Source organism: Rhipicephalus sanguineus, chromosome 1, assembly GCF_013339695.2.
Source record: "Rhipicephalus sanguineus isolate Rsan-2018 chromosome 1, BIME_Rsan_1.4, whole genome shotgun sequence".
In the NCBI taxonomy this organism is placed as follows: Eukaryota; Metazoa; Arthropoda; class Arachnida; order Ixodida; family Ixodidae; genus Rhipicephalus; species Rhipicephalus sanguineus.
The window spans coordinates 171,961,352-171,988,990 of NC_051176.1; the positions used below are offsets into that span (position 1 = coordinate 171,961,352).

The 27,639-nt window shown below is 42.4% G+C and overlaps 1 protein-coding gene across 4 annotated transcripts in view; it reads right to left on the minus strand.

The window, feature by feature from the left end:
- Nucleotides 1-27,415, minus strand: part of LOC119402309 (uncharacterized) — an 89,245-nt gene extending 61,830 nt beyond the window's left edge. For all 4 annotated transcript variants that reach the window (XM_037669479.2, XM_037669462.2, XM_037669467.2 and 1 more), the window contains exons 1-4: nucleotides 27,179-27,415; nucleotides 19,497-21,065; nucleotides 11,376-11,483; nucleotides 7,380-7,635 (exon numbers count right to left, since the gene is read on the minus strand). In XM_037669479.2, the coding sequence (XP_037525407.1) occupies nucleotides 7,380-7,635; nucleotides 11,376-11,483; nucleotides 19,497-21,031 (1,899 nt within the window). In that variant the 5' untranslated portion in view covers nucleotides 21,032-21,065; nucleotides 27,179-27,415. The remainder of the gene's footprint in view (nucleotides 1-7,379; nucleotides 7,636-11,375; nucleotides 11,484-19,496; nucleotides 21,066-27,178) is intronic.
- Between the last annotated feature and the right edge of the window lie 224 nt (nucleotides 27,416-27,639).

Sequence of the window (27,639 nt, forward strand, 5' to 3'; positions counted from 1 at the left end):
TATGGACAGTTTTTGTAGCCTGTTTTTGCAGTGCAAGATGGAGAATGGCACAATTCCTATGCATTCACAACACAAGACTTATGTGATGACACTGAAGGTTTACCACTGCAGAGTCAACTTTGTGTCTAACAAGGGGATCTCAGTAGAACACAATGCGACTCAAGTTTCACTGAAGCATATGGGACCTTTCTTTTTGATAAAATGTGCTTACAAGAATTCATGAGCTGTTTTATTACTCCTCCTGAATAGTACAACAATGCACAAAATGCACACCATGTGCTTTGACATCAGAGTGAGCTCACAGCAGCAACGTTTGTGTGCAAGCGTTTAGTAAAGCCTTATTACTGTCAGGGCAGTAGGACTCTTCACTGTACATTGCTTACACCCTGTAACCATGGAGCCTCTAAAACAAACCTTTGTGCCTGGAGGTTTCACTGCCATTATAAATGGCTGGCTGAAGCACTTTAACATTTTAAACACAGCCATGGAGGCACAGCTCCAAAGCACGCAAAGTCAAATGGAGCACACTTTGCGTGACAGAAAATGTTCAGAAAAATGTTCAGGAAAGACAGCTACATGTGCAGTGTCATGTACAGTCGCAATCATAAGTTTGGAGACCATGCGATCGCGTGGCAGTATGTATGCACGCGCCATCTAACGGCTCGTCGCCTGCAATCGAGAGTCCCACAATGCACATGCACGGCATTCTATATCACCGGCTTGCTCACTAGCTTGCTGCACGCCGGCGCGCGGGCCAATTATCGGAATTTGTGGCTGCCGCCACCAGTAGTGCTTTATCACAAAGCAGCGGCGCAGCAGCCTGGAACTCCTTGATCCGATCTCGACACTGTTTCCAAACAACATAAAATTGAAACATTCCCAGCGCAGATCGCTATCACTAGAATGTCATGATCGAAAAAGTGCAAGCCTTTCACTTGACTATGCTCACGTATTTTCACTGTGTCATCGCGTCTCCCTATTGGTGAACAAACACGCTCTTTGAAAAGACTTGAAGGGACACTAAAGGCAAATTACAATTTATGTCAGAGTGAAAGTTCAATGTGTGAGAACGTCTAAAATGTCAATATTATCAACAGCAGTGCTCTACCAATCAAGAAATTTAAGTAAATGTAGGACACGATATGCGCCAGGAGTGGGACATTTTGGAAATGATCCCGATGATGTCAAGAGTCCCGAGTACAATTAGCCAAGAGTAAATCAAAGTAGTTGCGATAAAAAAAAGAACCTTCCGTGCATCACAAGACGTAACAAAATGCTACTTGTTCGTTTCTGTTTGATTCATGGAAAAAAGAACCTCGTTGGCGTTGCCATGGGGAACGGCGCGCGTGGTTCAAAGGTTCCGTTTTCGCCGAACTGCGCTTTGCCCGGCACCCTGCTTCGCTCACGCGGTCGCGTCTCAGTGGTAGTTTCGGTATCGTGTACTGCCGCGTGTGTTTTGCGCTCGTGAAAGTTGCTCTGACAGAAAGTTCAACAAAATGCAGCATGCATGTGAAGTTGCTAGATGCTCGAACGGCGCACGCCGCCAGTGCCCGCCGCCGCGCAGTAAAGGCAGGTAACGTTGGGCGCGGCAGCAGTGACGTGAGAAACACCGCTTTCAGGCGGGTGATTTGAAGTGCGCTAACGTGATGCGGACCACTAAAACGTGATTTTATTTCAAAATAAGCACTTCCTTGGCACAAAAGTAGCACTACGAGGTTTCTGGACCATTATTTCAACAATCAACGTCGACTTAGTATTTTCCTTTAGTGGGCCTTTAAACAGCGAAAGGTATGCAGTGGATTTTATGTATTGCCGGTTAGTCTTCTGCAAGAATGCCGCCACGAGTGCCGGTCGAGGAAAGAAACCGAAGAGTAGTTATTTCTCAAGGGCCTACCACAGCGCCAGATCTGCAATGTGTTAAGCAGGTCTCTGAGAGCACGTAGAGTAACAAATATAAAGTACTCTTTTACAAGCGCGGCGAAATGTTGCCGACTCTGCAAATGTCTGAACCCCCATTGCTAGGAGACGCTTCCATTTATCGCGAAAGGGCCGAGTTTGGGCCGTGGCTGCTGTGCCGTCAGCGGTATTGGCGGCAGCGATTGCTAATTCCGATAATCGGCCCATGCGCCAGCTTGCAGCAAGCGAACAAGCAGGCCAGCGAGATAAAATGGCTGCGCATGCGCACTGCGAGAGTCTCGACTGCAGGCAACGTGACGTTTAGACGACGCGTGCATGCACACTGCCAAGCGATCGTGTGGTCTCCAAACTTATGATCGCGACTGTACAATAACATTTCCACAGAATCAATACACAAATTTCTATGTACTATATGCCTTCCATCAATTAAAGGCAGAAAATGCATCACACATACAGTGTTTTCCAAAGTAAAAGGCTACATCAGGGGTAGCCATTGTCGCTGCTCCGCACAGTGAGAAAACTTCCTATCTTGTATTGAAGCCAAAACAGACGCTGCTCACAAGCAGGAGTCTTAATATCAAGGGCTGAAAGTTTAGCCTCCACAACCATACCAGCCCTACCACTGTCACATATTGGCAGTGTTGCCAGGTTCGGCTACATTGCACCAATTTGGCTACACTTTTCAGGCCAGTGATGGCAGAAAAAACGGTTTGGCTACTTGGCTACTTCCTGGCTACTTTCTTGTTCTCTCAATTTTAACCAAATTATCACTATATGGTGATGACGCAGCCGCTGCCGTTCCGAGTATATGGTGTCAACACAAACCGGCCAAAGCATGTTCCCAGCTCCCAAAATTGCATTTGGCACTTGCCTGTGTTACACAAACGTAAGGACTTTTGGATACGTGGCGGGGACTCAGAAAGACTGCTGCATGAAGACTGCTCAATTTGCAGACCACCTATATTCCTGAACACAACTTTAAAGTCTATTTGGATGCGAACAAGACAATGGAAAGTGCTCCACATCCAGGTTGCTGCTCTGCACACAACTGACATTAGAAATCGCATATTCGACAAATGAACTGCTTGCATCATTTCTTAATGTTACATGTGGACTGCGACTCGTGAATATAAACTGCTCGCACTTTGGCATCACAGAAAACATTAATGTGAAAATGACTACTATTTAAGCTTCAAACCCTGCAACTGTGATTTTGAGCACTCTCATGTCGTACTCATTTGCATACTCGCTGCATGGCTGTTACTTCTTGCCCTTCTAAGAAAAGCCACACAAGACACGTTAAGAGTGCCATTTCCACAACAGCGCAAATAACTCCGTCATCCTGCATGAAATGATAGCTAAAATGAACAGCTGAGGCTTGTAGCTCAGCAATTCTAATTGTGAAAGGTTCAGGCTGTGCTTTTTTACATTTTCATAAAAAGGTTTTTTTCATTTAATCATTTAAATTAAAACGTCGCAGTCCTTTTCACGCACGCGTGGCTACATGTGGCTGCTTTTGCTGCCCTTTGCTAAAGTTGGCTACCTTCTGGCTAGATTTTACAAAAGGTTGGCTACTTTTCGTCTTTTCAACCTGGCAACCCTGCATACTGGTATACTGCTTACATAAAACAGTGGCAGGAAAAGCTACTACATTCAGTATTAGTTTATGTTAGAGAAGATTAGCAAGAGCTAAAACATGGTTGATCCCTCCATCATAGGAATCGGTATAACACAAAAGTGGACTGTGTCTTCACAGAAGTAGTTGAATGTTCATTGTACATTGATGTAAGAAAGCTTGCACAATGTCTATTGGTGTTTGGCAGCTATAGCACACAGATGAACCCACATTGACGCCTAGTAGCACATCTCCATCTCGACGACTAACCTCCATGATTTTGACTTAAAACCCTTGCGGTAGCTGTAGTTAACATACACCCGGACCCAGCATAGGGTGAATCCCGCGCAAAGATGGCATCAACAAGCACGTAATGAACAGTGGTGCTCAATATGCACCGATTCAAAGCGTCGTCATCTGATTAGACAAACGCCAAGGCGTGCACTCCCTAGTAAAAGGGTAGCCTACGCCTGTGCTCATGCATATACCACACAGTGCTTCAGGAACACGAGAGGCAGAGCTTGTAGCTTAAGCCGTGAACGTGGAAAGACGTTCTGCTAACCGCTGGCGTCTCTCGCTGCACCAAGTCACTCACTGTGCGACATTCGCCTGTCGACGTCATTGCCTTTCTGTGCTGCTTATTGCAGCAGTTTCATTAGCAGGTGCTATCACACTAGAAGCAGTAGGCAGCGGAGAAATGCTGTTGGTGCATGTGGAAGCTGAACTACTCTGTCAACGAGTCATCATGCTAACACGACCCGAAAGGCAAAGCATGTACTGCATCATCACCAAACCGAATCATCGCGTATGGCACATTGCACCGACCATGGAGTTTCCTACAATAATTGAAAACCTCCATTGTGCTGAAACTACCAAACTACAGTGGCTAGAGCACCAGGCACCTGTTGTTCTGGACTGAGAGGTCGTGGGTTTGATTCCCAGGTCATCCAAATCAACGAAACTTTTTCTTCTGGTTTTTCTTTGTCATCTGTTCGTGTACATTTTACCAACGCCACTTCTGTGACAGAAATGATGTGAGCCAAGTCTTGGTGGACCCCAGCATAAAACACTTTCGTGTTAAAAAGGATGTCCTTTTGCTGTAAACTCATGTGCTCAAAAAAAAAAAAAGCCAAAAAGTCATGTAGTTGCTTATATTTGAAAGTCATCTAGTGCTCAGCAGCATCAGATGTATGTGACAGTTTGTCATTTTCCAAATGTAAGCATTATGAATAAAGAAAGAATATCCCACTGAATATCAGATAGCCAACACAAAGATATTTAAGAAATGTTCTGTGCATGCTGCAGGAAGGGCAACTGGGTTGGCGATTCCTGCCAAGTAGTTTTGGTTTCTGGACGGTAGGGCACTGTGCATGTGCAGTTCAGCGTTGCAAAGGCAGAGTGGAGTGTTATCAAAATCCCTCAGAGACTGCAAGGAAGCACATGTGAATGAAGTCAAACTTTCCTTACTGAAGTTAGCTCTTACCCCTTTAACTGCATTGAATTTGCTTCAACCTATACATGCTGACTCAGCACTTGCATGGGAACTGCTTTTGGACATAGACATAGGCAAAATCTTCATAGGACAATTAAAATCAGAGCTGTCAAAATCATCCCTGCAAAAGACTGCACCTACCTTCACTACACAGATGAAATCGTTATGTGATAACATAGCAGAACTGCACAAAATGTAATTTGTCATTTTAACCACTTTCTTCCTACTGTTAATTCACCATGTGCTGTGCTGGTAAAATTAACTTCCTTGACACAAGAGCTTAGGCTTAAAAAGCTAAAAAACTAAAACTATACAACTAAAAACTGTGCTTTACAGAAAGCCAACTCATACATAACCAGCAATATTTTGATTAAACTGATCATCACCTGGAACACTGCAAAAGGGGGATCTTTCTGGGACAAGTACAATGTATAAGAAGGAATTGATGTAAGGACAGCAATTCTGTTTATCACATAGATCATCTACTAAAGGCAGTGCTAATTGAAAGAAACTGTCCGCATAAAACCCTAAACAAGGTCTACAAGAAGCCAGAAATAACTAGAAAAGAGCCTACAGTACAGTCTGACTGGTCCCAGCATTCATAACAAAGTACTGCAATGTGCCCCTAAATACAGACAAACCTCAATATACCTAAGTTTGCAATGTAAGGAACTCTGCTGATTTACATTTCATGCTTCCACTTAAACATATGCATTTCTTCTTTCGATTTAGCAAAGCATTTCACTGCTACTTCAATGCCAGGTATTAAAGAACACAGAGAATTAAACACAATCACAGGGTGATGAGCATCACCCTGTGAGTGTCCCCATGTTTCTTTGTTCATCAAAAAATGCCACCGCTGTGTTATGTCAGACCAACTTCACGTGACGAACTTTGAAAAAAGGCGCTTCACACCCATAGGCGTGCGCATGGGGGGGAGGGGGGGCCCTAATCACCTAAGAAGGGGGGGGGGGGGCAAAATCTGCCCCGTACATTGACCCTTCTAGTCACCTAAGAGGGGGGGGGGGGGGCATAAAATCTGCCCCATACATTGACTTAGTAGGGTGGGGGGGCGCTGTGACGAACCTTTGCCCCCCCCCCCCTGATGGGGAACCTCGCGCACGCCTATGTTCACACCAGAATCTGGTCAGGGAAAATGTCAAGTTGTCTCAAATACATAAGTGTACCGCTTATTCTTTGCATATGGTGTGAAGCGCTTATCTGTTTCTTTCTTAAACTATAAATAAGTGCAAACAACTCTTTCGCTTGTCTGCGAGAAGTGCCACAATGGCAGCTCCCTAGTTTCCCGATGCAGAGTGAAAAAAAAGAGGAAATTACGGTTTTCTTGGGTGAGCATGAAACAATCAGATAAGCACAAAACATAACACACAATGAATAAATTTTTCATCAACTTTTGATCTATGCAAGCCTCCATTTTCTCCCTGTGACGTTCTGTCTGAGCGGTTTGTGGTGATGAGTGGTTCAGAAAGCCATTTCAGAAAGTGACAGAAAACAAGGCCTCTATGGCCCTGCACCCTTTCAAGAAAAAGACTCCTAAATGGCCTGTTTGGACCATTTTTACTTCATTTCCTTTACTGCTTGCAACAGTATGATTTAATACATTCATGACACACGTTCAGTAAGTCTCACCAAGAAAAAAGTATTAGGCTTCATATGAGCCACCATATGGCAAAACACACCCTCCTAGCACACAAGATGGATAAATTGAGCAGAAACAATAATCTCCCTGCCAAGAGCATACACAACTGTACACCTATGCCAGGAACTTGATCAAATACAACGGGGTAAATTATTGGCACAGACCATATAATTTTATCTGACAGTCCAACTTTTCATACAGCAAAATATTTGTAGCAATGAAATATAGAGGGTTGCGCTTTGAAGTCAAATAACTCAGAAGCGCAGCTTTCTTTGCCTCCATTGCTTTTTCACAAAATATATCTCGAAAAAATAATCGGAGGAGCAAACCCTGGCAAAATGCCCTTCTGAATTCCTTTCAATGAGACACCATTCGCTGCCACTGAGGCACAATGCATACATTTGTGAAAGTGAGAATCTTTTGCAAGCTCATGTAAGAAAGCACATTCATTACAACTAGCTGTTACGACTGCCTTCGATATACATCATGACTTCCTTCAATATACATTTTGCTTGTTTCTCCTCCTTTAGGCACACTTCTTCATTTAAGCCTGAAGATGCTATTCTAGAAATTAGTCACGCAGGAATATAAGCAAATATGAGCTTGAGGCTTTCATTTTTCTTTTACCAGGTTTGTACTTCTTTATCGCCAAGCGATCCAGTGGACCATGTTTGAAGTGCAACAAACACACTCACATCCTGTAGTATGCGGCGTAGCTTGAGGAGCATTGTCTTCAGTCCATTGAGGTCCTGGCACACTGACCGGTATGAAGATGAGTCTAACTTCACACTGCCATCATCACACTCCTGCATCACCACCTGACGAGGTGGCCGCAGTGGCAAGCTGACAGTGCGCGGACGTGCTTCACCTGCAGTAGCACCACTGGATGGCGTTTTCAGTGGCCATCGAGATGAGAGAGAGTCAGATGCTCGGCGCAAGGCTGCCCCTTCACTGCAAGGACAGTGAAAGGTTGAATGCTCAGTCTCTAGTGTTTACAGCCCAATAAATTCTTTGCAGATTGAGGCAACAAAGCTTGTTCCAAATCTGCAGCTCCTTTTGCAAAGTAGTCCCTAATTATGTCTGTTTATCACAAAATATGTACATTACAAAAATTAAATACTACTTAACAGCCTTTACTCAGTTCTAGCTCCCTGTCACTTCATGCCTTTCCTTCTAAGGCCACTGCAGACACAGTTTGACACAGTTGGTCTCTTAAGCCATAGTTACTAAAACTGCCCAAACCATGACAACCAAATGTAACAATAGGGTTATTCCACGCCAAACGTTCCAGCCGTTCTGGCGACCATCTCAAATGTATTTTAAAAAATCTTGATTTATTGCTTTGAAAACAATAAATTGCTAGAATATTTCGAAGAGAAAAAATTTTTTGGTCATGTGGGAGCCTTCCAAATTTCGCGGAGTGACATCTGACTTGCTTGTCAGAAAACTTATTAAGTGTCACCTCTCGTTTCAATGCTAAATTGGTTGATGTATTAAGCAAAGGCGTTTGGGTAAGGCGTTTGAAACTGAATCATATTGCCAAAATTTTTCTGCCATATGCACCTCCAGAAATATTGCCGAAATGATCCATGTTTGCGTTTTTTTTTTTTCCTTGTAATATGGTGATGTGTATGAATATCTGAGTAATAAATACTTACTATACAGAAGGTATATTGTGTGTTTAAAACATTTTCAGACCGCAAAGGTTTGTAAATATTACGAGAAAGAATCACAAATTTGAGAAAATCATGATTTTGGTCCACAATGAAGCGCAATTTACACGACGTGGTGCTCCAGTTAAAAATCAGCTTTATACCTTAGAGTGGCCCTGCAACACTTTTCCAAGTAATCATCGAATGGCTTCACTAAAAGAGCTTATTGCCCCACAAATCTACTGCCGCAAATGTTTTTAGAATCCGTCAAGTACGAGCGGAGTTACAGGGATTTATCTCACACTTCAAGTGCTTCCTCTCTCCTTCATACCAGCAAGCACATTGAAAGCTACGCGGTGGTGGGGTGACAAAAAGATGTGCCTGTTTGTCAGCACGCTTCATGACCTTCAGCACTTTCTATTCTTTTTCTTTTTTTTTCTTCGAATGCGTGGCTTACTTTCAATGAGACTGTAAGCGCGCGCGCGGGGGCACGTGGCAACATCCCACAGCGGCTGCGGTAATTATGTACTAGCTCACTACTAGCCGACTTTGAGAACTAATTGTCAATTCCAGGCCGCTATAATGTTTGACTCGCATGTTCTCAGAAGCCTCGACTACCGATCGGCAGCGTTTTCTGACCAAGCTCAAAAAGTGTTGCGAGCCCCTTTAATCAAAAGCAAATGCAGAAGAACTCCACTGTTACGTTCCCTGGTGCTGCATTTTTCTGGCTGTTGCATCGTTTTTGGCCGGCACTGGCATAGCTCCCATAGGATCCAATGGCTGTTACGCCACAACTGTGGGACCACTCCCGCATTGTGCGTTGCGAACCGGCCCTCCGAGATGACCCAGGCGGCAGTGTTGACTTTTCACGTGGCTTGGCTTGATCCACTTAGTGGCTTGACGATCAAATCAGCCGCCAGAAGTGGTGAGGGTGACATCTATGATGCATTTTGAAGTCTCGCCACCAGAAACATGACCTTCGAGATATGTATTTTTCATCTAAACATGGCATCTGTGATGTGTTTGGGTGCTAAAATTTGGTTCTGATCCATTCAACGGCATCGCATACAGCGATTACGCTTCCTTTGACGACAACGTTGTCACCTCTGCTGTATTGTTCGTCGAGAATATTGTGGCTGAGTGTGCCAATGTGTGCGTCAGTGATGACAAAGTTGAGGTGGAACAGGTGCCGGAGCAGTTGCTGGAACCAACGGCTTCATTGGCCATAACAGCGCTGAATTTGTTGCAGAGATTTGCACACAATGACGATGCCGAAAGCCACATGGCACTGCTGGTGCTTTATAGACACCTTGTACTGATCGGGTGTGAGAAAATATACCAGGTGACGCTGCTCGATTTCTTCAAACGAAAGGTCTGAAATAAAATTGGGGCTTCTCTCCACTACTCAAATTTCCAATTTTTTCCCATTTCTCGGTTCTTACGTTCTTTTTTCATGGTCCCGAGAAAAACGTATCAGTGGGGTTCTACTGTAATTAGTTCATATATGGCAAACTTTATCATCACATTTTTTCTTTTAAGGAAGAAAATTTTTGAAGTTCACCATTGACCGCTATTTTGCCATTTGGTCATTCATACCGCAGCTTCCTCAATGAAGTTGCCTATCGCCATCAACGGGGAATTTCAAAAATTATTTTCTTCCTTACAACAAAAAAAGGTAATGATGAAACTTGCCATAAAAGAACTATTTATTGGCTTTTGATTGAGGTATAAAGCTGATTTTTAACTGGAGCACCACGTGGTGTAAACTGCATCTCAATGTGGACCAAAATGATGACTTTTCTCAAATTCGTGATTTTTTTCTTGTAAAATTTAGAAACTTCAGTGGTCTGTAGATATTTTTAATGTGAAATATACCATCCATAGAGTAAGTATACATTACTCAGATATTCATACATAGCGCAATATTACAAGGGAAAAAATGCAAACATAGAACATTTTGCCAAAATTTCTGGAGGCAATATGGCAGAAAAATTGCAGTAATATTACTGAGCTTCGAACACCTTACACCAGTGGTTCTCAGCAATGGACATTACGGGGACCCTTTGTGGACCGGTGGAAGTGATAAGGGAGCCCTTGCAGTGAGAGAAAAGGGAGGGGGGAGGAAATTATAACGCAACATACAGCGTGAAATAGGTGCCACTTATTTCTCCCTGCCAAAGAATGGTCAAACTACAGTGTCCAGCTGATTCAATCTCAACACCTTGCCAATAAGTTTTGCAGTCTGCAGCCATATTGAACCTGTTTCCAGCTATGTTTCCTCTTCAAATATGCGAGCCTAGAAAAGGTATGCTCGCGTGCATATGTCGTAGAAAACTGCAACAAAAGCTTTACAGCCATCTCATGGAGAAGGGGAAGCATAGGTCAGCTCTGCCGTAATGCGGCGAAGCATACCAAAAATCAGAAGGGGCCGCTGTCACGAGACATGGTGTGGCTCCAAAAAACTCGTTTTTTCTTCGTGAATGGGTTTCGCGGACCCCCAAACATGGCCTTGCGGACCCCCATTTGAGAACCACCGTCTCACACGAGTGCCTTTGTAAACCAAATTTGGTATTGAAACGAGAAGCCATACTCTTGGAATAAATTTTCTGACAAACATCACTCAGACGACACTCTGTGAAATTCAGAAGGCTCCCACATGACCAAAAGTTTTTTTCTCTCTGAAATATTCTTGCAATTCATAGTTTTCAAAGCAATAAATCAGCCCAATCTTTTTTGAATAGATTTGAGATGGTCGCCAAAACTGCTGGGACGTTTGGCGTGGAATGACCTAATAGTGTATACTATACTTGCTATCACTTTTCACTGTGGCTATTATCAGACGTATCTATAGTGCACAATATCAAAATAGGCATTTTGAATTTGCTCCAAGCACGTTATGCTCAAGAATGAAATATGTCACTTGTGATGACTGCCAAATTACTAGTTTCTTTCTTCAAGAAAAAAAAATGCGTTGTGTGCTAGCACGCTGACCAGTTTCTGGATCAAGCAGTAATTTTAGAGCAGAGTAATGTAACTTACTCCGAGTGATTACTGTCCCACGAGTTCCTCTTTTCTGCTTGGGAAGCAAGAGATGGACGTGCGACCCTTCTCAGTTGTGTTCCAGCATATTTAACAGGACTGGATGCACTGCAACGTACATATACACAAAGACTGTCAAGATATCAACAGCAACAAAAAAAACCTGTGCAAAGCAAATTGTTATGAAACATGCTAAGCTTTAGAAAATTTTTTTTTTCTTCTATCTCCAGCGAAAGTCATGACGTTCTACGCTGTCCCACATAATACAATCTTACAGCTGTCCCACATAATATGATCTTTCAGTTTGCATACAAGGTTCAGAGTCACACACACATCTGTGAAGATCCAAAATTACAAACACAAAATAAGTCGTTTCATTTTTACTTCAAGAACTATATTTAAGAAATTACCTCATCAGTATGGATGGATATACAAGAAAATTATCAACATTGGTGGCTGTCCATAGAGCAAACTGTCCCTTAGGTATGAACAGGACTTAAAATTTCCCGCTGTAAAACAACCAGCAACTGTGATGGCCCTGCACTTTTTGCTCATTCATAAGCGACACATTTCAGTGCAGTCATGTACTGTATGAATTGAAGCACTTTTTTCTTTTGTGGCATATTTTTTTGTAATTTTAAAATAATTTTTTATCTAAATTGCATATTCAAAAAAAGATAATCAATTACTGCATGAATGACTTTTTCAAAATATTATTGCGTCCTACTCCTTTTATCCCTGCATAGAACACTTGTCAACATAAAGCTGTTGCCAGCTTCTCTGTTTTTATTGTGTCTTATTAATGAGCAGGAACCAGCAACAGTTATAGCAGACAGAACCTCTCCCAAAATCACGTTTTATCAGAATATTCTGAGAAAGCTTTAGTTCTATGCCACCTACAACAGCAATAAAAAATACTGTGATTATGCCCACCACCACATTGCACAAATGAAGCATGCCAAAGTTAAAAGAGATCATCTCAAGAAGGCAAGATGGTGGGAGGAGATGGAGAAGGGAGAATAACAAAGTTGGCAGTGATGAGATGACACTTCTTTATTTAAAAAGGGATTGACAAACATTTTTAAGGGCCTAGCTTTTCTATGGGACAATGAAAACCTCAACTTCAGAAGTGTTTGTACTTGTAGCAGTTGCTATCAAAAGCACCAGACAAAATTTTTTTCTATCTGAGCAATTTCTAAAAATGTATGTCCTCATTCGAGCAACACTGAGAAGCGAGGGCAATGCAAATAACCCACCTCGCCATTTGAGAAAATGAAATGACGGGTGGCTTTCACAGAAGTGAGTGCAACTTTCAGTAACTATTTTCCTTTCCAGCCACTTTTGAAAATAAAGAGACGATATAGTAAGTGTGCATTGCTGTACTTGCCTTTCTCAAATTTCTATTTGCTTGGTTTACTAAAAGGTGACATCTAAGACATCGTGTCTACAATGTGTTTCCAGCTCTTGAACTGATTCTGCCAAATGCAACATGATGGCAATGCTCATTGCCATTGCAATGGTGGTGACCCTGTTTCTTGGTTATCAAGACTCTGTTTATTAACTGTAGACCCTGTTTTTTTAAATGATTGTGATGTTATACAGAAGCTCATCCGTGGTTTGAAGCCAGACTAGTTGTATCATGTTTAATGAAATTGTTTATGCGCACAGGCACGCATACATATTTATTTTCCCAGAAGAAATTGACTAAGTGTTCCTCATTTTCCTGCGGACAGCCAGTTTCCTTAGTTCTGTGACTCCAGGCCATCTAACGTTACCCCGCAATGCTGCAATGCATCTCATATTTGTATTCCAATAGTGATCTCCCTGATGGTTTAGTTACAGTGTTCAGGGCAGAAGCTGCATAAATCTTCCACGTTTTCTTATCACCATTAAAGAGAAGTGTTCTGATCAAGTCTTGTCACGTTACTACAACCTAAACGTTCTAGTTGTGTGGTGAAAAACCTGCTGTCACACTTTACGAACAGAACTGTCAGGCTCCTGGTTCGTGGACAGTTGATACATGGTTCAATAATTATGAAGTTTGCTGTAATGGAAGGCTTCATACTTATTTTGACAAGTTCCCTTAACGTGACCTTTTGCTATCACCAAAAAGCAGAACCATAACACCGCGAAACTGTGACACCGTGATTTCTCAGCAGAATAGCACAGCCCACTGCAGTGGGTGGAGTTGCTGATAAATTCAGACCATTGTATAGTACCAAAACTTAAGTACCCCACATAGTCTTCAGGAAGCCAATTAGAGCAAATAGCAATAGAACAAATGTTTGCAAAACAAACACAGAACGGTCTGTCTAAGTACATACATGTACTATTCACCGTAATTAATGTAATCTGTCATCACGTAAAAGACTGCAGTTTCACAAAACTTATAAATGCGTTAAGTAGAAGCTCTCGAACTCTACAACGCTTAAAAACTATTTATGCAACTCGATAATGGGTGTGTCTATATAAGATCGAACATGAGGTCCCGGTCACCATTCCTGATTTTGATGAAACTTACTTTAGGCCTAGGAATTAGACCCGCAACAATGGTATCGAAGTTAGTTTAGTGAAAAAAAATTTTGTTCGCCTGGAAAAAATATATATAAATTTTGGCCGCAAAAACCACGTTTGCACCAATTTCGCGATTCCTGAATTTTGAAAACTATGCACTTTTTAGTCATAATATTTATTCCCCTCAAGAAACAAGGGTAATACAATCTTAAGAGTCTATTACTTTCTCTACCTGTCGAAGCACTTTTGAAGAAAAAAATCACGACTTGGCAACTCGCACAAAATACCTATATTTCAGGAATTTACTGCTACAAACAAGTCAAACTGAGGATAACAAAAATCGGCACATATTAATTTTGATATTAGCGCTCTCTTGTAAAATAATTTTCGTTGCTTTATTGCACTCCGTTTTATTCCATAATTGTGCTGAAACGTAAGTGATTTACCAAAAACGTCGAAGTTTGAAAATAGTTTTCTCAAAAAGGTCATTTTTATTTTCTTATTTTTTTTCAAGATCCCTCTGATTCAAGCCAAGGACATCATCTACCATTGTGTGTAAAGAAATGTTGCATTATTTTGGTTGCTAACAGGTTATAATGCGTCACATGTGACCAAGTCAGCCAAGCGGCAGCGCCGTTCGTTATGTACTGAAAATCGAATACATGTTGTTCAAAATAATTGTGCGCGACATAATCACAAAGCAGCAGCTTCATAACAACAAATTCACAGTCCGCTGTCATGGTTCAGCAAGCTTTGTGTTGCGATCAGCCGCTTGACAAACCCGCAGCAGCGGCCGCTCGATGCTGAGTGCGTTCACATTACGACTGCAGCTTCGACTGCGGGCAAGTTCCGCTTGTGCACCAAACTACGCTCATAGAACAAACAAGAGTTTTTGTTGTATAGTATGGCTTTTGTTGGCACTTAACAGCCTTCACCTTTCACAGTGATGCATTTCTTATCTAGTTCGTTCTATGAACATAGCTTGGCGCGCAAGCGGAGCTCGCCCGCAGTCGAAGCTGCCGTCATGTAATGTGAGCGCCCGCAGCATCGAGCAGCCGCTGCTGTTTGTCAAGCGGCTAATCGCAACACAAAGCTTGCTGAACCATGATACATGGCTGCGAATTTGTTGTTGTGGAGCTGCTGCTTTGTGATTATGTCGCGTACAATTATATTGAACAACATATTGATTTTCAGTACATAACGAATGGCGCGGTCGCTAGGCTGACTTAGTCACATGTGACGCATTATAACTTGTTAGCAACCAAATTAATGCAAAGTTTTTTTAAGCACAATGGTAGACGACGTCCTTGACTTGAATCAGAGGGATTTTTAAAAAAAATTAAAAATGGCCTTTTTAAGAAAACTATTTTCAAACTTCGGCATTTTTGGTAAAACACTTACATTTTAGCACAATTATGGAATAAAACGGAGTGCAATAAAACAACGAAAATTATTTTAAAAGAGAGCGCTAATATCAAAATTAATATGTGCCGATTTTTATTATCCTCAGTTCAACCTGTATGTACCAATAAATGCCTGAAATACAGGTATTTTGTGCGAGTTGCCAAGTTTGTGATTTTTTTCTTCAAAAGTGCTTCGACAGATAGAGAAAATAATAGACTCTTAAGATTGTATTTCACTAGTTCTTTGATGGGAATAAATATTATGATCAAGAAGTGCATAGATTTTTCCCTAGGTGCGCTCAAAATTCAGAAATCGCGGAATTGGCAGAAAAGTGGTTTTTGCGGCCAAAATTTATATTTTTTTTTCTCAGGCGAACAACATTTTTTTTCACAATACTAACTTCGAAACCACTGTTGTGGGTTTAATTCCTAGGCCTACAGTAAGTTTAATCAATATCGGGAATGGTGACCGGGACTTTGCGTTCAATCTTATCTGGACACACCCTAATGCAATCTCTATGTAATGGACCAGTTATCATATTTCATTAGGGGTGGGGTGAGCCCCACTTGTCCTCCCTCTTCTCCTCTCACAACCTTAACATTCATAATTGCTGGCTGAAATGATGCTAGACATGTAGAAGACTGCTGGAAGTAAACCTTGCATATATGAACTTAAAATTGTGATTAAAAAAAATTCGGTAGCTCCCACTCCTTGATGGAATCAGTTTCATGAGAAGCAGTCAGCGAGTAGTTCTATGCTGCATTTTTTGGCTTTGAGGCAAGCATTATGAGGTAGATCGAAGTGTTTTTGTAAGTGTAGTAGTGTGCACATAGTGGGCTTACCAGGCACGTCGACAACACTGGCATTAAAGGGTAACTTATGGTCTTATGTAACGTCAGCACTAACGTTACAGTACATAAGTCAGTATTACCGAAACGAAGTGCACTTTACGGTGCAGTGATGTAAATGTCCAATGTAACTTTCGTTAGCATATTCCTCTGGGGGCGAGCAACACTGAAGATAGCTTGCTGAGTCATAGGAATAAAAATGTAATCTTTATTAGACCGCTATAAAAGCATAGCCAACACTGGAATCACAGACGTTAACCTGACATGACACCAGTATCACAGGAGTACAAATGTAGTGTTTATTGGTTTGTTATAAAAATAGCCAGCACCACAACCACAATTGACGTTGCAGCGACATTACGTCTGCATAGGGTGTTTTTCCGAAGTAGTTTCTAGACCTGGCGTGGCTCTGTGGTAGAATACCTGACTGCTACGCAGAATGCTTGGGTTCGATTCCTCCTGGGATCCTAATTGTTATTCTTTGCATTCGTCGGGTCAATGCTGCCGATGCGAGTTTTTGTTAATGCTCTCACATTTAAATTACCAATGTCTGTTATCACCGTTCGTGGGTAGATATAAACTGTCAATCACCTGTGGTGCATGCCCATACACCGCGGCCCGTGGTAAACGGTTATGTGCCACACATGCCTGGAGGAAAGGGTTTGACGACGTACATGACAGGATTTTCACATTATTCATGTCCTGACCAGACAGTCATATTCGTCAAATACTCTTACCCTCCCATGCCAATTTCGGTCGATCACAAAAGAGTAGGCAGCCACAAACAGACACACACACACACATACACAGAGACAGACAGACAGACAGAAACACTCAAAGTGACTTGGGTTCACTACGAAATGCTTCGCATTTAAAACTTTGAGGACGCTTGAGCTTCGCCTTCAAGAGCAGAACGTGACAGTGCAATCGGGTCCCTGTGTATCGCCTTCTCAATTGCTAGCCTAGCTTCGGTTCTCGGTGCATGCCTCAACTGTGCCGCAAGGAAACGAATGTGTGTGCATATAACATTAGCCATTTCAAACTATGCTAGAATGCCTACTGCAAGTACAGTTGCACAGTGCCCACTAAATCATAATTCTTCCTTTTGCGAATCAGCGAAGGGCCCACTACGTGTCCGTAAGACAACACACGCCAACTAGGGGTGTGCGAATATTCGAAAGTTTCGAATATTCGTCGAATATTACATTCGAAATATTCGTATTCGATTCGAAAATCGTGTATTCGAAAGGTTTCGAACATACGATAACTTCGAATATTCGAAAAATTCGAATATGCGATTCGATTATCATGCACAAAATAACTCGTCTTCCACATTTCTGCTGCGTTCGTATAGCTAAAAACGTTGCCGAGACGAGCGATAAACATCGTAAGTACACGGAGGCACGATATCTGCCTGCGACGAGCGCCCCAATACGTATGATTTATTGCTGGTGCATCTCCGACGTGCAGCGCTGTTGGCGATCATGTAACCGCACATTTTCAATATTATGCGGCCGTAACGTGCCGCACTACCACTCGTTCACTATGCGGGACCACTTCTGAAGATAGACAGTGACCCGGCATGTGACTGGTGGCAGACTGTAGGCACCTTCAGATACCCCAGTCTGGCAAAGCTTTGCCCCATGTAACTCCCTATACCAGCCACTTCTGTTCCAAGCGAGCGTGCCTTTTCAGTGGCGGGGGGGGGGGGGGGGGGCGTTGTCTCTGTTAGAAGGGAGCGCCTGCTGCCTGATCATGTGGAGCAACTCATATTTCTTCATGATAACATTTAGTCATTACTTTCATTGTGCCGTGATATCTGCTTGTGTTGTGATGTGCATTGTGCTAGTCTGGACATTGTGTTCTGGAGATAGCAGTGTATGTTGTGTTGCCAGTCAGGCTGTTAATGTTTTTTTTTTCAAATAGCTACATGTTAAATCAAATATTGTTACTGTGGAGGCATTTTTCCTTCGATATTCGATATTCGATTCGATATTCGAAGGTGGATATTCGTATTCGATTCGTATTCGAAAAATTTGATATTCGCACACCCCTAACGCCAACCTATGCAGCTGCTCACTTTGTTGATGCTTTTGCTGATAATGATGATTAAATATGTCAGAGCGCTTTGTAATGGGTGGGCCTTTAAAACACCCACTCGTTGCGCAATTCACATGTTTTGACGCCTGGCGCGATTCTACGCTTCTGCCACGCAATATTACATGCATTGAGGAGACTCCTTCCACTACAAGACATTTATAGTGTTTTTTTCAAAGCTGTTTCAAGCAATGGCATGGCTCTATGGTAGAACACCTGCTTGCCACGCAGAAGGCCTGGGTTTGATTCTTACTCGAAACAAATTTTTTGGATTTGCATCTTTATCGATTTTTTGGTCACGGACAACGCTGATTTTTCGCTCGCAACTAACAACGCCGATGAAAACACCAGAATTTCTGCAAAACGAGCTTTTTAACGCTCTCGCGTTAAAACAATTCTTACAAATGCGTGCCTCTCTGCATACACCGCGACCACTGCTTCCCACACCTCTTCCCCCCACCCTCCCCTTCGTGGGCGTCACCATCTGGGTCAGTACATACATCAAGCTCTTGTCCAAGCTTCAAGGCTACGCATGTTTTCACGTGAAAGCTGCATGAGGAACTTTCACATGTTGCTCAGCAATCACACTGTTGCTATATTACACAAAGGCAGCACCACTTTTCTATTCAAAACAAATGAATATTTAGCTGTCCATTGTAAGCTATACAAAAAGACCGATAACATAAAAAAAATGTGCAATGCATTTAACATTAAATAAAAGTCCACGAGCTCCATAGACTAATGGAAGGCCACATGATAGGATACCGTGCCTGGTTCTGCCCATGTGGGGCACCAAACGTCATTTTTTCCAATGAATTAAAAATATAAACCCCCGTTGAATGAAAGATAGAGCGTTGATCTCAGTCACCAAAAAACACACACTTTCTAGCTGTGGGTCTATCTCAAATGATGCTCTATCCCTTTTATATGTGGGCCTATTACACCAAGTCAGGCACACTCACCTTGTGGCACAGCCTAAACAAGGCACATGTGCACTGAAAATGTTTTGGGAAACAAAATTTAGTAAAGGTACTGTGTTAATAATGGCTTACTATATGAAAAAACTTATTAGAAAGCTGTTGTTTTGCCAGAATGCCAAAACAATACAGGTTTTAAAGTACTATATCATCAACATTTTGTAAAATCAGAGCATGATGCACTGATAGATGACAACAACGTATACAAAATACTGAAGTGTGAAGTAACATATTGGATACATAGAAGTTCAGTAATCAAGCAGAACAGGTAGACCACTCACACTTCTGCGGAATCCTTGCATGTGCTAGTTTCAAAGTCCAGCATAAGGTCATCAGAACCCAGGCTTGAACAAGATGATCCAGCATCAGAACATAAGGGGTGGAGGTCATCCAATGTTCGGTCAACTTTAGTCTGTCGTCCACTAAATGACTGTAGAGCATGCAGCTCAAAGATGGACTTCTTCACTGACGGTGCCCCTCTTCCTCGAGACCGCTCCAGGGCGATCAGCCCTGGCTGATCAGAGATATCATCATCGATTAAGAATCCATCTGACGTGGGGCTGAGGAACCCAGCACTTTTCTCTTCCTTGCTTGGGCTGAGTGGAGCCGACGGCAGAGAAGCTCCTTTTGCAACTCCCTCTCTCTTCCGCTCTGGTGAGCAATCCTTTGCTGCATGAGCTGCCTTGGCACCCTTGGTCAGTATTCCCTTGGCAATGACAGCCCTAGTTGGGCTACTGAAACCCTTTGTGTTCTTTGGTTCAACAGTTCGCTTCCACTGAGGAGCCTCTGAATATTTTTTTAGCGGAGTGATGCGCCGATAAGACAGGATTCCCCGGTATGCCGCGTAGGAGTCCGGCTGGTCATACACACCCATCTTGGAGGCAGTTCCATCGACTGTAGCCAGTTGTGCTCCAACGGGGAGCGTTGTGGGCAGCACAGCCGAGTCCAACTCATTTTCTACACCCACCGCCTCCTTGAGAACAGGCGACGACTCCACCTGTAGCGTCGTGCTGCTGCTCTGAGCCTTCCCGCCACTCTCACTGCCAGCAGGTGGGTCACTCAGAGAGTGGCCCAGACCAGAGTCGTAGTCGGTGCTACCGCTGTCTCCGCTGTGGCTCCTGTCTGAAATGCTTTCCTTGTCCGGCGACACACGGTGCTGGCAACCAGCCCGCTTTTCTGCAGCTTCTCCCACTGGTTGGTTAGAGATACGAGCTGCTGCATGTAACTTCTCACTCGTAGCCCGCTGTGGTACAGGTGGCACTCTGGTTGTAACAACAGCAACCTGAGGCTTAGGAAGCCCACTAAGGTGTGCTGTAATCTTGGTTGGGATTTTGGTGGCTCCATATTGTATGCGTTCAGAGTTCTCTGAAGATGCCTTGGCCCCCTCTGTTCTAAGCTGCAATGAGCAACTGTCTGTTACATTATGTGTACCACTATCAATGACATCCTTCTTAAGGTTTGTGAAATCTTGGGACGAGCTTCCATCCTCAAAGTTGTTATTGAAGCTGGGATTGTTCACATCAGCATTGTCAGTCACAGCTCTCCTGCTCTTCTCCGCAAAGTCTGTTGTAATTGTAGCATTGGCTTTGCCTTGCAGATTTCCGGACTGTAAAGTGTTGGCACGGTATTTAGTAGGGGGAGGAATACAACGTCGGAAGTTCACCTCCGACGTATCTGTAGGTGCAACTGTTCCCCTGGTGTAAGGAGTGGCACGTGGTAGACGTAGCGCGCTATCTTGCGAAGAGGAAGCCGACATGGGAGCAGAGGAGTACGGCTGTGATGCTGACTTGCTCTTACTTGAGTAACATGTGCCCATCAAGGCATGGAACGGTGTACTTCAACTCGAAATTCTGAAAAAAATTTGAAAGACAAATCTGTCACAAAGCGCCTCTCAAAGAAGCTGAAGACTGCATAAATGGCAGCAAAAGAGTTTGTGAAATCGCACTGCACAATGAACTAGCCATTCAAAATATGTTCCCAGCCCCAAGTGTGTGCATTTCTTATGCAGAGGCACAGACACGCCAGGTGACATTAGCACAAGGTAGGTCACCTTAATTGCAACTAATCACATTTTTGTGCTATGCCAAAACAAAGGCCAAGTTCATCTGCAAGTGTCAATAGGAACTTAACCAATTTAAGATCCAAGAAGGATGTGGCATGCCAACACCTGAAGTGCCCACTGCCTTAAAATTATATGAATTTGCCAACAGTAACAATAAATGATAGCCACAGAAATTATCTATGCATCTTCTAATGCATAAAACAGATGACAAAAGGAAAAAGCTAACTGCATAGAATTTAAGTGCAAAGTATGCAATACTTGCATTCTGCCATTACTAACAGAAACTTAGAGAATAACAATGAAACTCGAGAAGAAGTTAAGGACCACACAGCATGCGATACAATGGAAAATGATAGGTATAACATTGAAAGCTGGAAGACAGCATAGTGGATAAGAGAACAAACAGGAGTAGCTCATATACTAGTTGACATTAAAGGGGTCCTATTGGGCTTGGTGAAAAAACATGCTTTACAAGTAGTGAAGGCTGTTATCAACAGTTCAGTCAAATTTTGTAGTCGTGCACAGCACATAGAGTTCACAAGCGGAGCATGAAGTTATCGCTTTCTCAAGCGCCCTCTCTTAAAAGCTGCTCACAGTCACCAGATTTCATCATTTGGCAGGTTGCTACTAATGGCCAATAGCTGACATAAATCAACAGCACTGCTTGGATCAGATGCACTTTTTCCTGTTGTTACTGTGTATAATAGTTGTATTTAAATTAACAGGCTGAAGTAAGCAAACACTTCGTTTTAAGTTTTGATATAAATGACACACTTCTGGGGGCAGGTAACTGTTGTCTGCTGAACTCAGTGTGTCCGTGCATGCTCGAGCGAAACTAGACACACAGCCTTTTCGACATCACCACCCCTTGAGCTTCGTATTTTTTTATTAGTTTTAAATGCCATAAGTGACCTCAAACCTTACAAATTATGTGCAGCACCGAGTTCCAACACTAGGCGCACAGGATTCATCAGCATACTGCTATACCGGCTGCTGACATATGCATACGATCAAAAACAAGCTCCGCACAGTGGACATAAAGGTTCATATACGGCTTGTTTTCAGGCAATTCAAGCAGGACTAATACTTCAGATGCATTTATCATCATTACTGCACGTAGCAGTCAAGTGGTGGGGCACATGTTATTTTGTGTCATAACTGTGTCAAAGTGCAAAAGGATAATAGTACAAGAAAGTAAGGCAGAAAGGACATGTGCTGGCCTGTCTGCACTAGCCTGCTTGCCTTACCCCCTAAAGTTGTCGTCCTTTTGCACTTTAACAGCATTACTGGAATCTGATAAACTCACACAAATTTCAATTCTTCTAAGTTTAATTAGGTGGTGGGATCGAGATTCATTACTGAAAGGATTGCTAAAGGTTCATTTAGTGTCATGTTCGGAAACTGATTTTTTGTTATCATGTGATCTGGTTTAAAGACAATAAGAGAGAATTGATGGAGACACTGCCAAACCATTTGAATAACAGAAAGCTTAGCTAGTTGGCAGGGATTCATGTTAAGAGATGGGGCGTGCAAACACGGACACAAGAGAGAAGTAAGGACAACACAAACGCCCGACTTCTCCCTTGTGTCCGTTTTTGCACACTCAGTTTTGCATGACTGCCTAAACATGCCATGAATGAGCCACGCACTGCCACTGGGCTTTCTTCTAGCCTTTTCCCCTGACAGCTGCATCCCCTTGTGGCATACAGAATGTCCCCCTCCTATAGTAGGGCCTCCAAGATTGCACTGGTAACTTAACAATGAGTGTTCAAACGAGGAGAATAAATCGCTCTTTGCCAAGCTTGTGACCATGGCCAAGTAGATACAGCGTCGGGACACAAGTTCAGTAGCAATCAGTATCAGTTTTCAAGGCTTTTTCTTTATTAGAAAAAATACCAGAGTTAATGTACTAGAAACATAATACAAATTGCAATGTGGGCAAGGAATGCTCATTGCATTTTAGAAAAAGGAGACTGGGCTGGCAATATAAGTGTGATGAGGTCCTCCAGTTCTTGTAAAGGAGGAGAGTAGGGTATAAATGTTGATTGTCTAGGTAAATTAAGAAAGCAACTAGAGTAGAGTCTCAGTGAATGGGAATTGCTTAAATCAACCTGCTGCTTCAACAAAAAAACAGCCTTTCAATTGGTTAGTTATGTGCACGACTAATGCAAAAGAAGTTTCATTAAGTGGAACAAAGTTTTCAAAAAGATCTGTGAATGGCACAATAGAAGCAAGCTCTAAAGGAGTTTTATCCAAAGAGGGCCAAATCTGAAATATATTTTTGTGACACCCATCTTTTATACAGAAAATAGCCTCCAATAAGTACAGACAAAGATTCTTCAAGCACAATTACATGCTATTCAGGTACCAGTTGGGGCATTAAGAGGTGAATTTCATTTTTAATGCGCCACAGGTGCCTCCTTGAAACAGGAACTAACAAAGACTAGTCCATCCAGCAGCTGTCAACTATTCCCCACACCAGGGCAGCCGATACATTTGCTTCTTTTACTTAACGTATCAATAACATTATGAGGGTATATTACATATAGTGCTGCACATATTTATTGGTAAATGAAAATCCTGTTAACACATTTTTTGGTCCCTAGATGTTCTAGTTAACAAGGTTCCACTATGTTGCCAATGGAGCTCGCCTCCTAGCAACATAGCAACAGAAAATTTTATTTTTCTTATAATAATGAACAAACTTGAAATATTCTTGCAGTAAAATGCTCCCTAGACAGCCACTTAAAGCTTTCCATGTATGGCCATAACTTGTGAAGATGCCTACTGAGTGTACCTTTGAAAATCGAGAAAGATCAACTGAAAAATAAGTTTCCAAGTCCATCAAATATACAGAATCACTTGCTTTAGGAACGACTGTTTGTCAAACCGGGCAAGAGAAGTAAGCAACAAATGCAGATTGTAGATGTACTGAGAGTAAACACATAGTGCATGGTCTACAGATTCAGGTACATTGGTATCTCATATACTTCACAGTATACAAGGAGTGTGCATTGTGCAAAGTCATACGAAAACAGCACTTCCTGCCTCGGCCAGTACAAGACATTGACACTGCTGCACCATCTCATGGGTGGTAGCTTAAACAAAATTTTGAGGCCTGGTCTCAGGAAGTGGCTGTAAAGAACATCCAGACAGCACCAGTCGTTTTCTGTCACCTTCAGTATAACACTACAGAGAAGGTAATAAATGTCATATATGAAAAGAGGTACCATGAGTACTTGCTCTGCATCAAGAGAACTATTTATATTGGTGTCAGCAACTTGACGAAAATATGCTGACCCCAAAGCCCAAGGATCCATTGATGCATTCATTATATAGGGTGTATGCACTGAGCCTTGATCCGCAAGGCGGCAACACCATTGCCGCGCCATCTTAGAGGTCCGTTCGTACATGCCGTTCGTGCCGTCCACGCGTCGGCGTGCAGAAGGTGCTCCGGATGTCTCTAGTCATTTGTGCAGTGCCGATCTCGGGCACAGCGCGTGCAGCGAGTCTTTTTTTGGCATGCGGCGAGTGCACGGACCGTCAAAATGGCGACCCCGCTGCTAGCGCTCCTCACGGATGACGTCAAGTGCATACCCCCTATAGTTATAATGGCCTTTTCCTTCAGCTAAGTGCAACTTAACAGAGCCAGAGATATATAGGACCTTTCTCCCATTACAAATTCAAGATGTCGCACTGCTGATTTCACCTAGATTACTACTGTCTAAACTTCACTACTACCACTGCTTTGACTGTCCAGACAGCCAATGCAGTAGCTAAGGCTACAGCACTATACCTTCCTGCTTGCCAGCACACAACTGCATGCATTATTATCATAATGCTGGACATCTGGCCAGCATTAGAATATTGCTAACAAATTATTTTCTTTATCACCCTCAGTGGCAGCTACTTACTTCACCAAATATATCAAAAGGTAACTTCTCAAACATTCTACGTGGGAAAAAAACAGTGCAACAAACTAAGACTGTAAGAAGTCTCGTAGAAAAAGTTTGGCATGTAGACATTGGCAAACAGACAAAACAAACGTCGACTATCACCTGAAAGGCTGCACTTTAGCGGAAAAGAAAGCATACACAAAACTTATCTGTGCTTGCCCAAGAATACCAGTGCTACCTGTCAATATACATGTGCAAGTCTATGCAGAAGGTAATTTTTTAAGCCTGACATTTCATCTTTACAGGTGTTAATTGAAGACTGGCTAATGTACACATTGCTGCTAATCCTGATATCAAAGCTTCAACCATGAGATAAAGATGTCAAGTCATCAAATTGTGACAATGGAGCAGAAATTAGGCAGTGATCTTCTGGTTAATGTCATTAGTGCACAATTATCTCCAATTTTTACAACAGCCTGATCATACAACCAGACAAGGTGTTATATAATCATTCTGCCATTTTAAAAAATGTTTTAAAAAACACAGCTTTTTAGGAGCTCTGAAATTCTTCATAAACAGTTACAAACACATATACAGTAAATACAGTAGACACAACACATCCAATGCATTGGCTTACTTCACTATTACTGCATCACCACCATCTATGTTGAATGCTGAAGAATGCATTGGTGGCGTGCAACCCAATACCGAACATACCGAAGATTGCTGAATGTCCTGCTAAATACTGCTCTCAACATGTTAAAAACCACGAAGCCAACACACTGAAATTTTCGGGAAAAGAATCAAACTGACAGAAATTAAGAAATTTCCGTTTCCGAGACTGTTGATAAATGTGACGAGTAAGATTATTGTTTCCTTACAATGTTTGTAAGCATCTGCACCACCTGCAATACACAACATGCATTAACCAAACGAAAAACTGACCAAACACTTTGTTCCCATCTTCCACTACAAATCATTCTATCTGCACCAGAAAATGAATCTAAGTCATTCTACTCCAATAGCCCAATACAATAAATAAACTTTGTGTAATACCAACTCAATATTAACATTAGATCGCCAGAACATTAATCACAGCCCCTCACTCGCCCATGCTACGAACAATGCTTGTTCCCGGAGTAGCTGGTCATGCTTTCTGTCAAGAGGTACTGTCTTGTTCACAGAGCAGTACTCAGTGAAAGATCATCACCAGACCGCCTATATAATGGCACGCACTTCCAAGTTTTTCGCCTAAATAATAATAAAACACAGGACAATAATGCATTTATTTTGCAGTTTCGGAGCACTACAGACAGCGTTAGATCTTCAAGTATTATACGCAAAGCTTTCCGCGTCCATCAAGGCAAAGGACACAATTAACCACGCGATTTTTCTTTAAGTGAACTAATAAATAGTGACTGTTGTGATAGACAGGAACGTCAACAACAGATATAATGCTCTCTAAAGATCGAAGGCTTACTGCAACTAAGATCCGCACATAAACATCTACCCTTGTGACTCGGGAAATGAATACAGCAAGGCATAATTCTCTAGTATAAGCGTAATTTAAAAATATGGCAATGCTGTGTTTTGCGGGCGCCGTGTAAAATGCAGTAAACAGGTCCAACCAGAGGTGAGCGAAATCAGACACGCTTAAAATCCGATAAATTGATGCGAACGCGTCATCGGAACTCCCACCTGGCCAACGCACTCCTTATGCGTTGCACATTTCTACCGGCATTGCGGCATTTCAAAGCGTGTGCACGTTATACGAACTGAGTAATTTCTATGTGCGCATACTACAGTGTGTTGATATTTTGACAGACGCCGAGATCGAATCTAACAGTGCGGAGGCATCAAAACTAGCGGTCGACGCCGTGTGCCGACGAGTGATACTTTAAGAATACTTAACTGCGGCTCTTCCATTGCTGGTATTTGTAGCACTACATAAATGTTTCCATACGATCATTCAGGTGCTGCTACGAGCAAGTAAAGTTTCACTTACATTCATTAAGAACAGTGCCCTTTCAGTAGACAGCTTACGTCCACTAGTAGCATCCCATCCGAAGACGACAGGCGATTAAGAAAGATTACAAGTAAGAGTGAATCACAAATTTCCGCACTACCGCATATCTGACAAACTTTTCCCAAGCAAATAGGCTGAACAACCAATAAGGTACAAACCGACGGATTAACTGACTGCCAGATCGTCGTAAACGGCCCACTTCTTTTTATTAGCGTTATCGTCGCTAGATGGCTCTAGTGCTCAGATAAAATATATCGTTTGCTGAAAACTCCGCTGAACAGATTTTCAACTCCGAAAAACGTCGACGTGATTTTGCATAATGTTTACGTTACGCGACGATTGATGACAACAAAAAAGTACACTGATGAACTGCACAATCAACATATTCTGAGTGTTTCATTCCTCCCCTCCACTCTATGCTCCCTCTCTTCCTCCATACT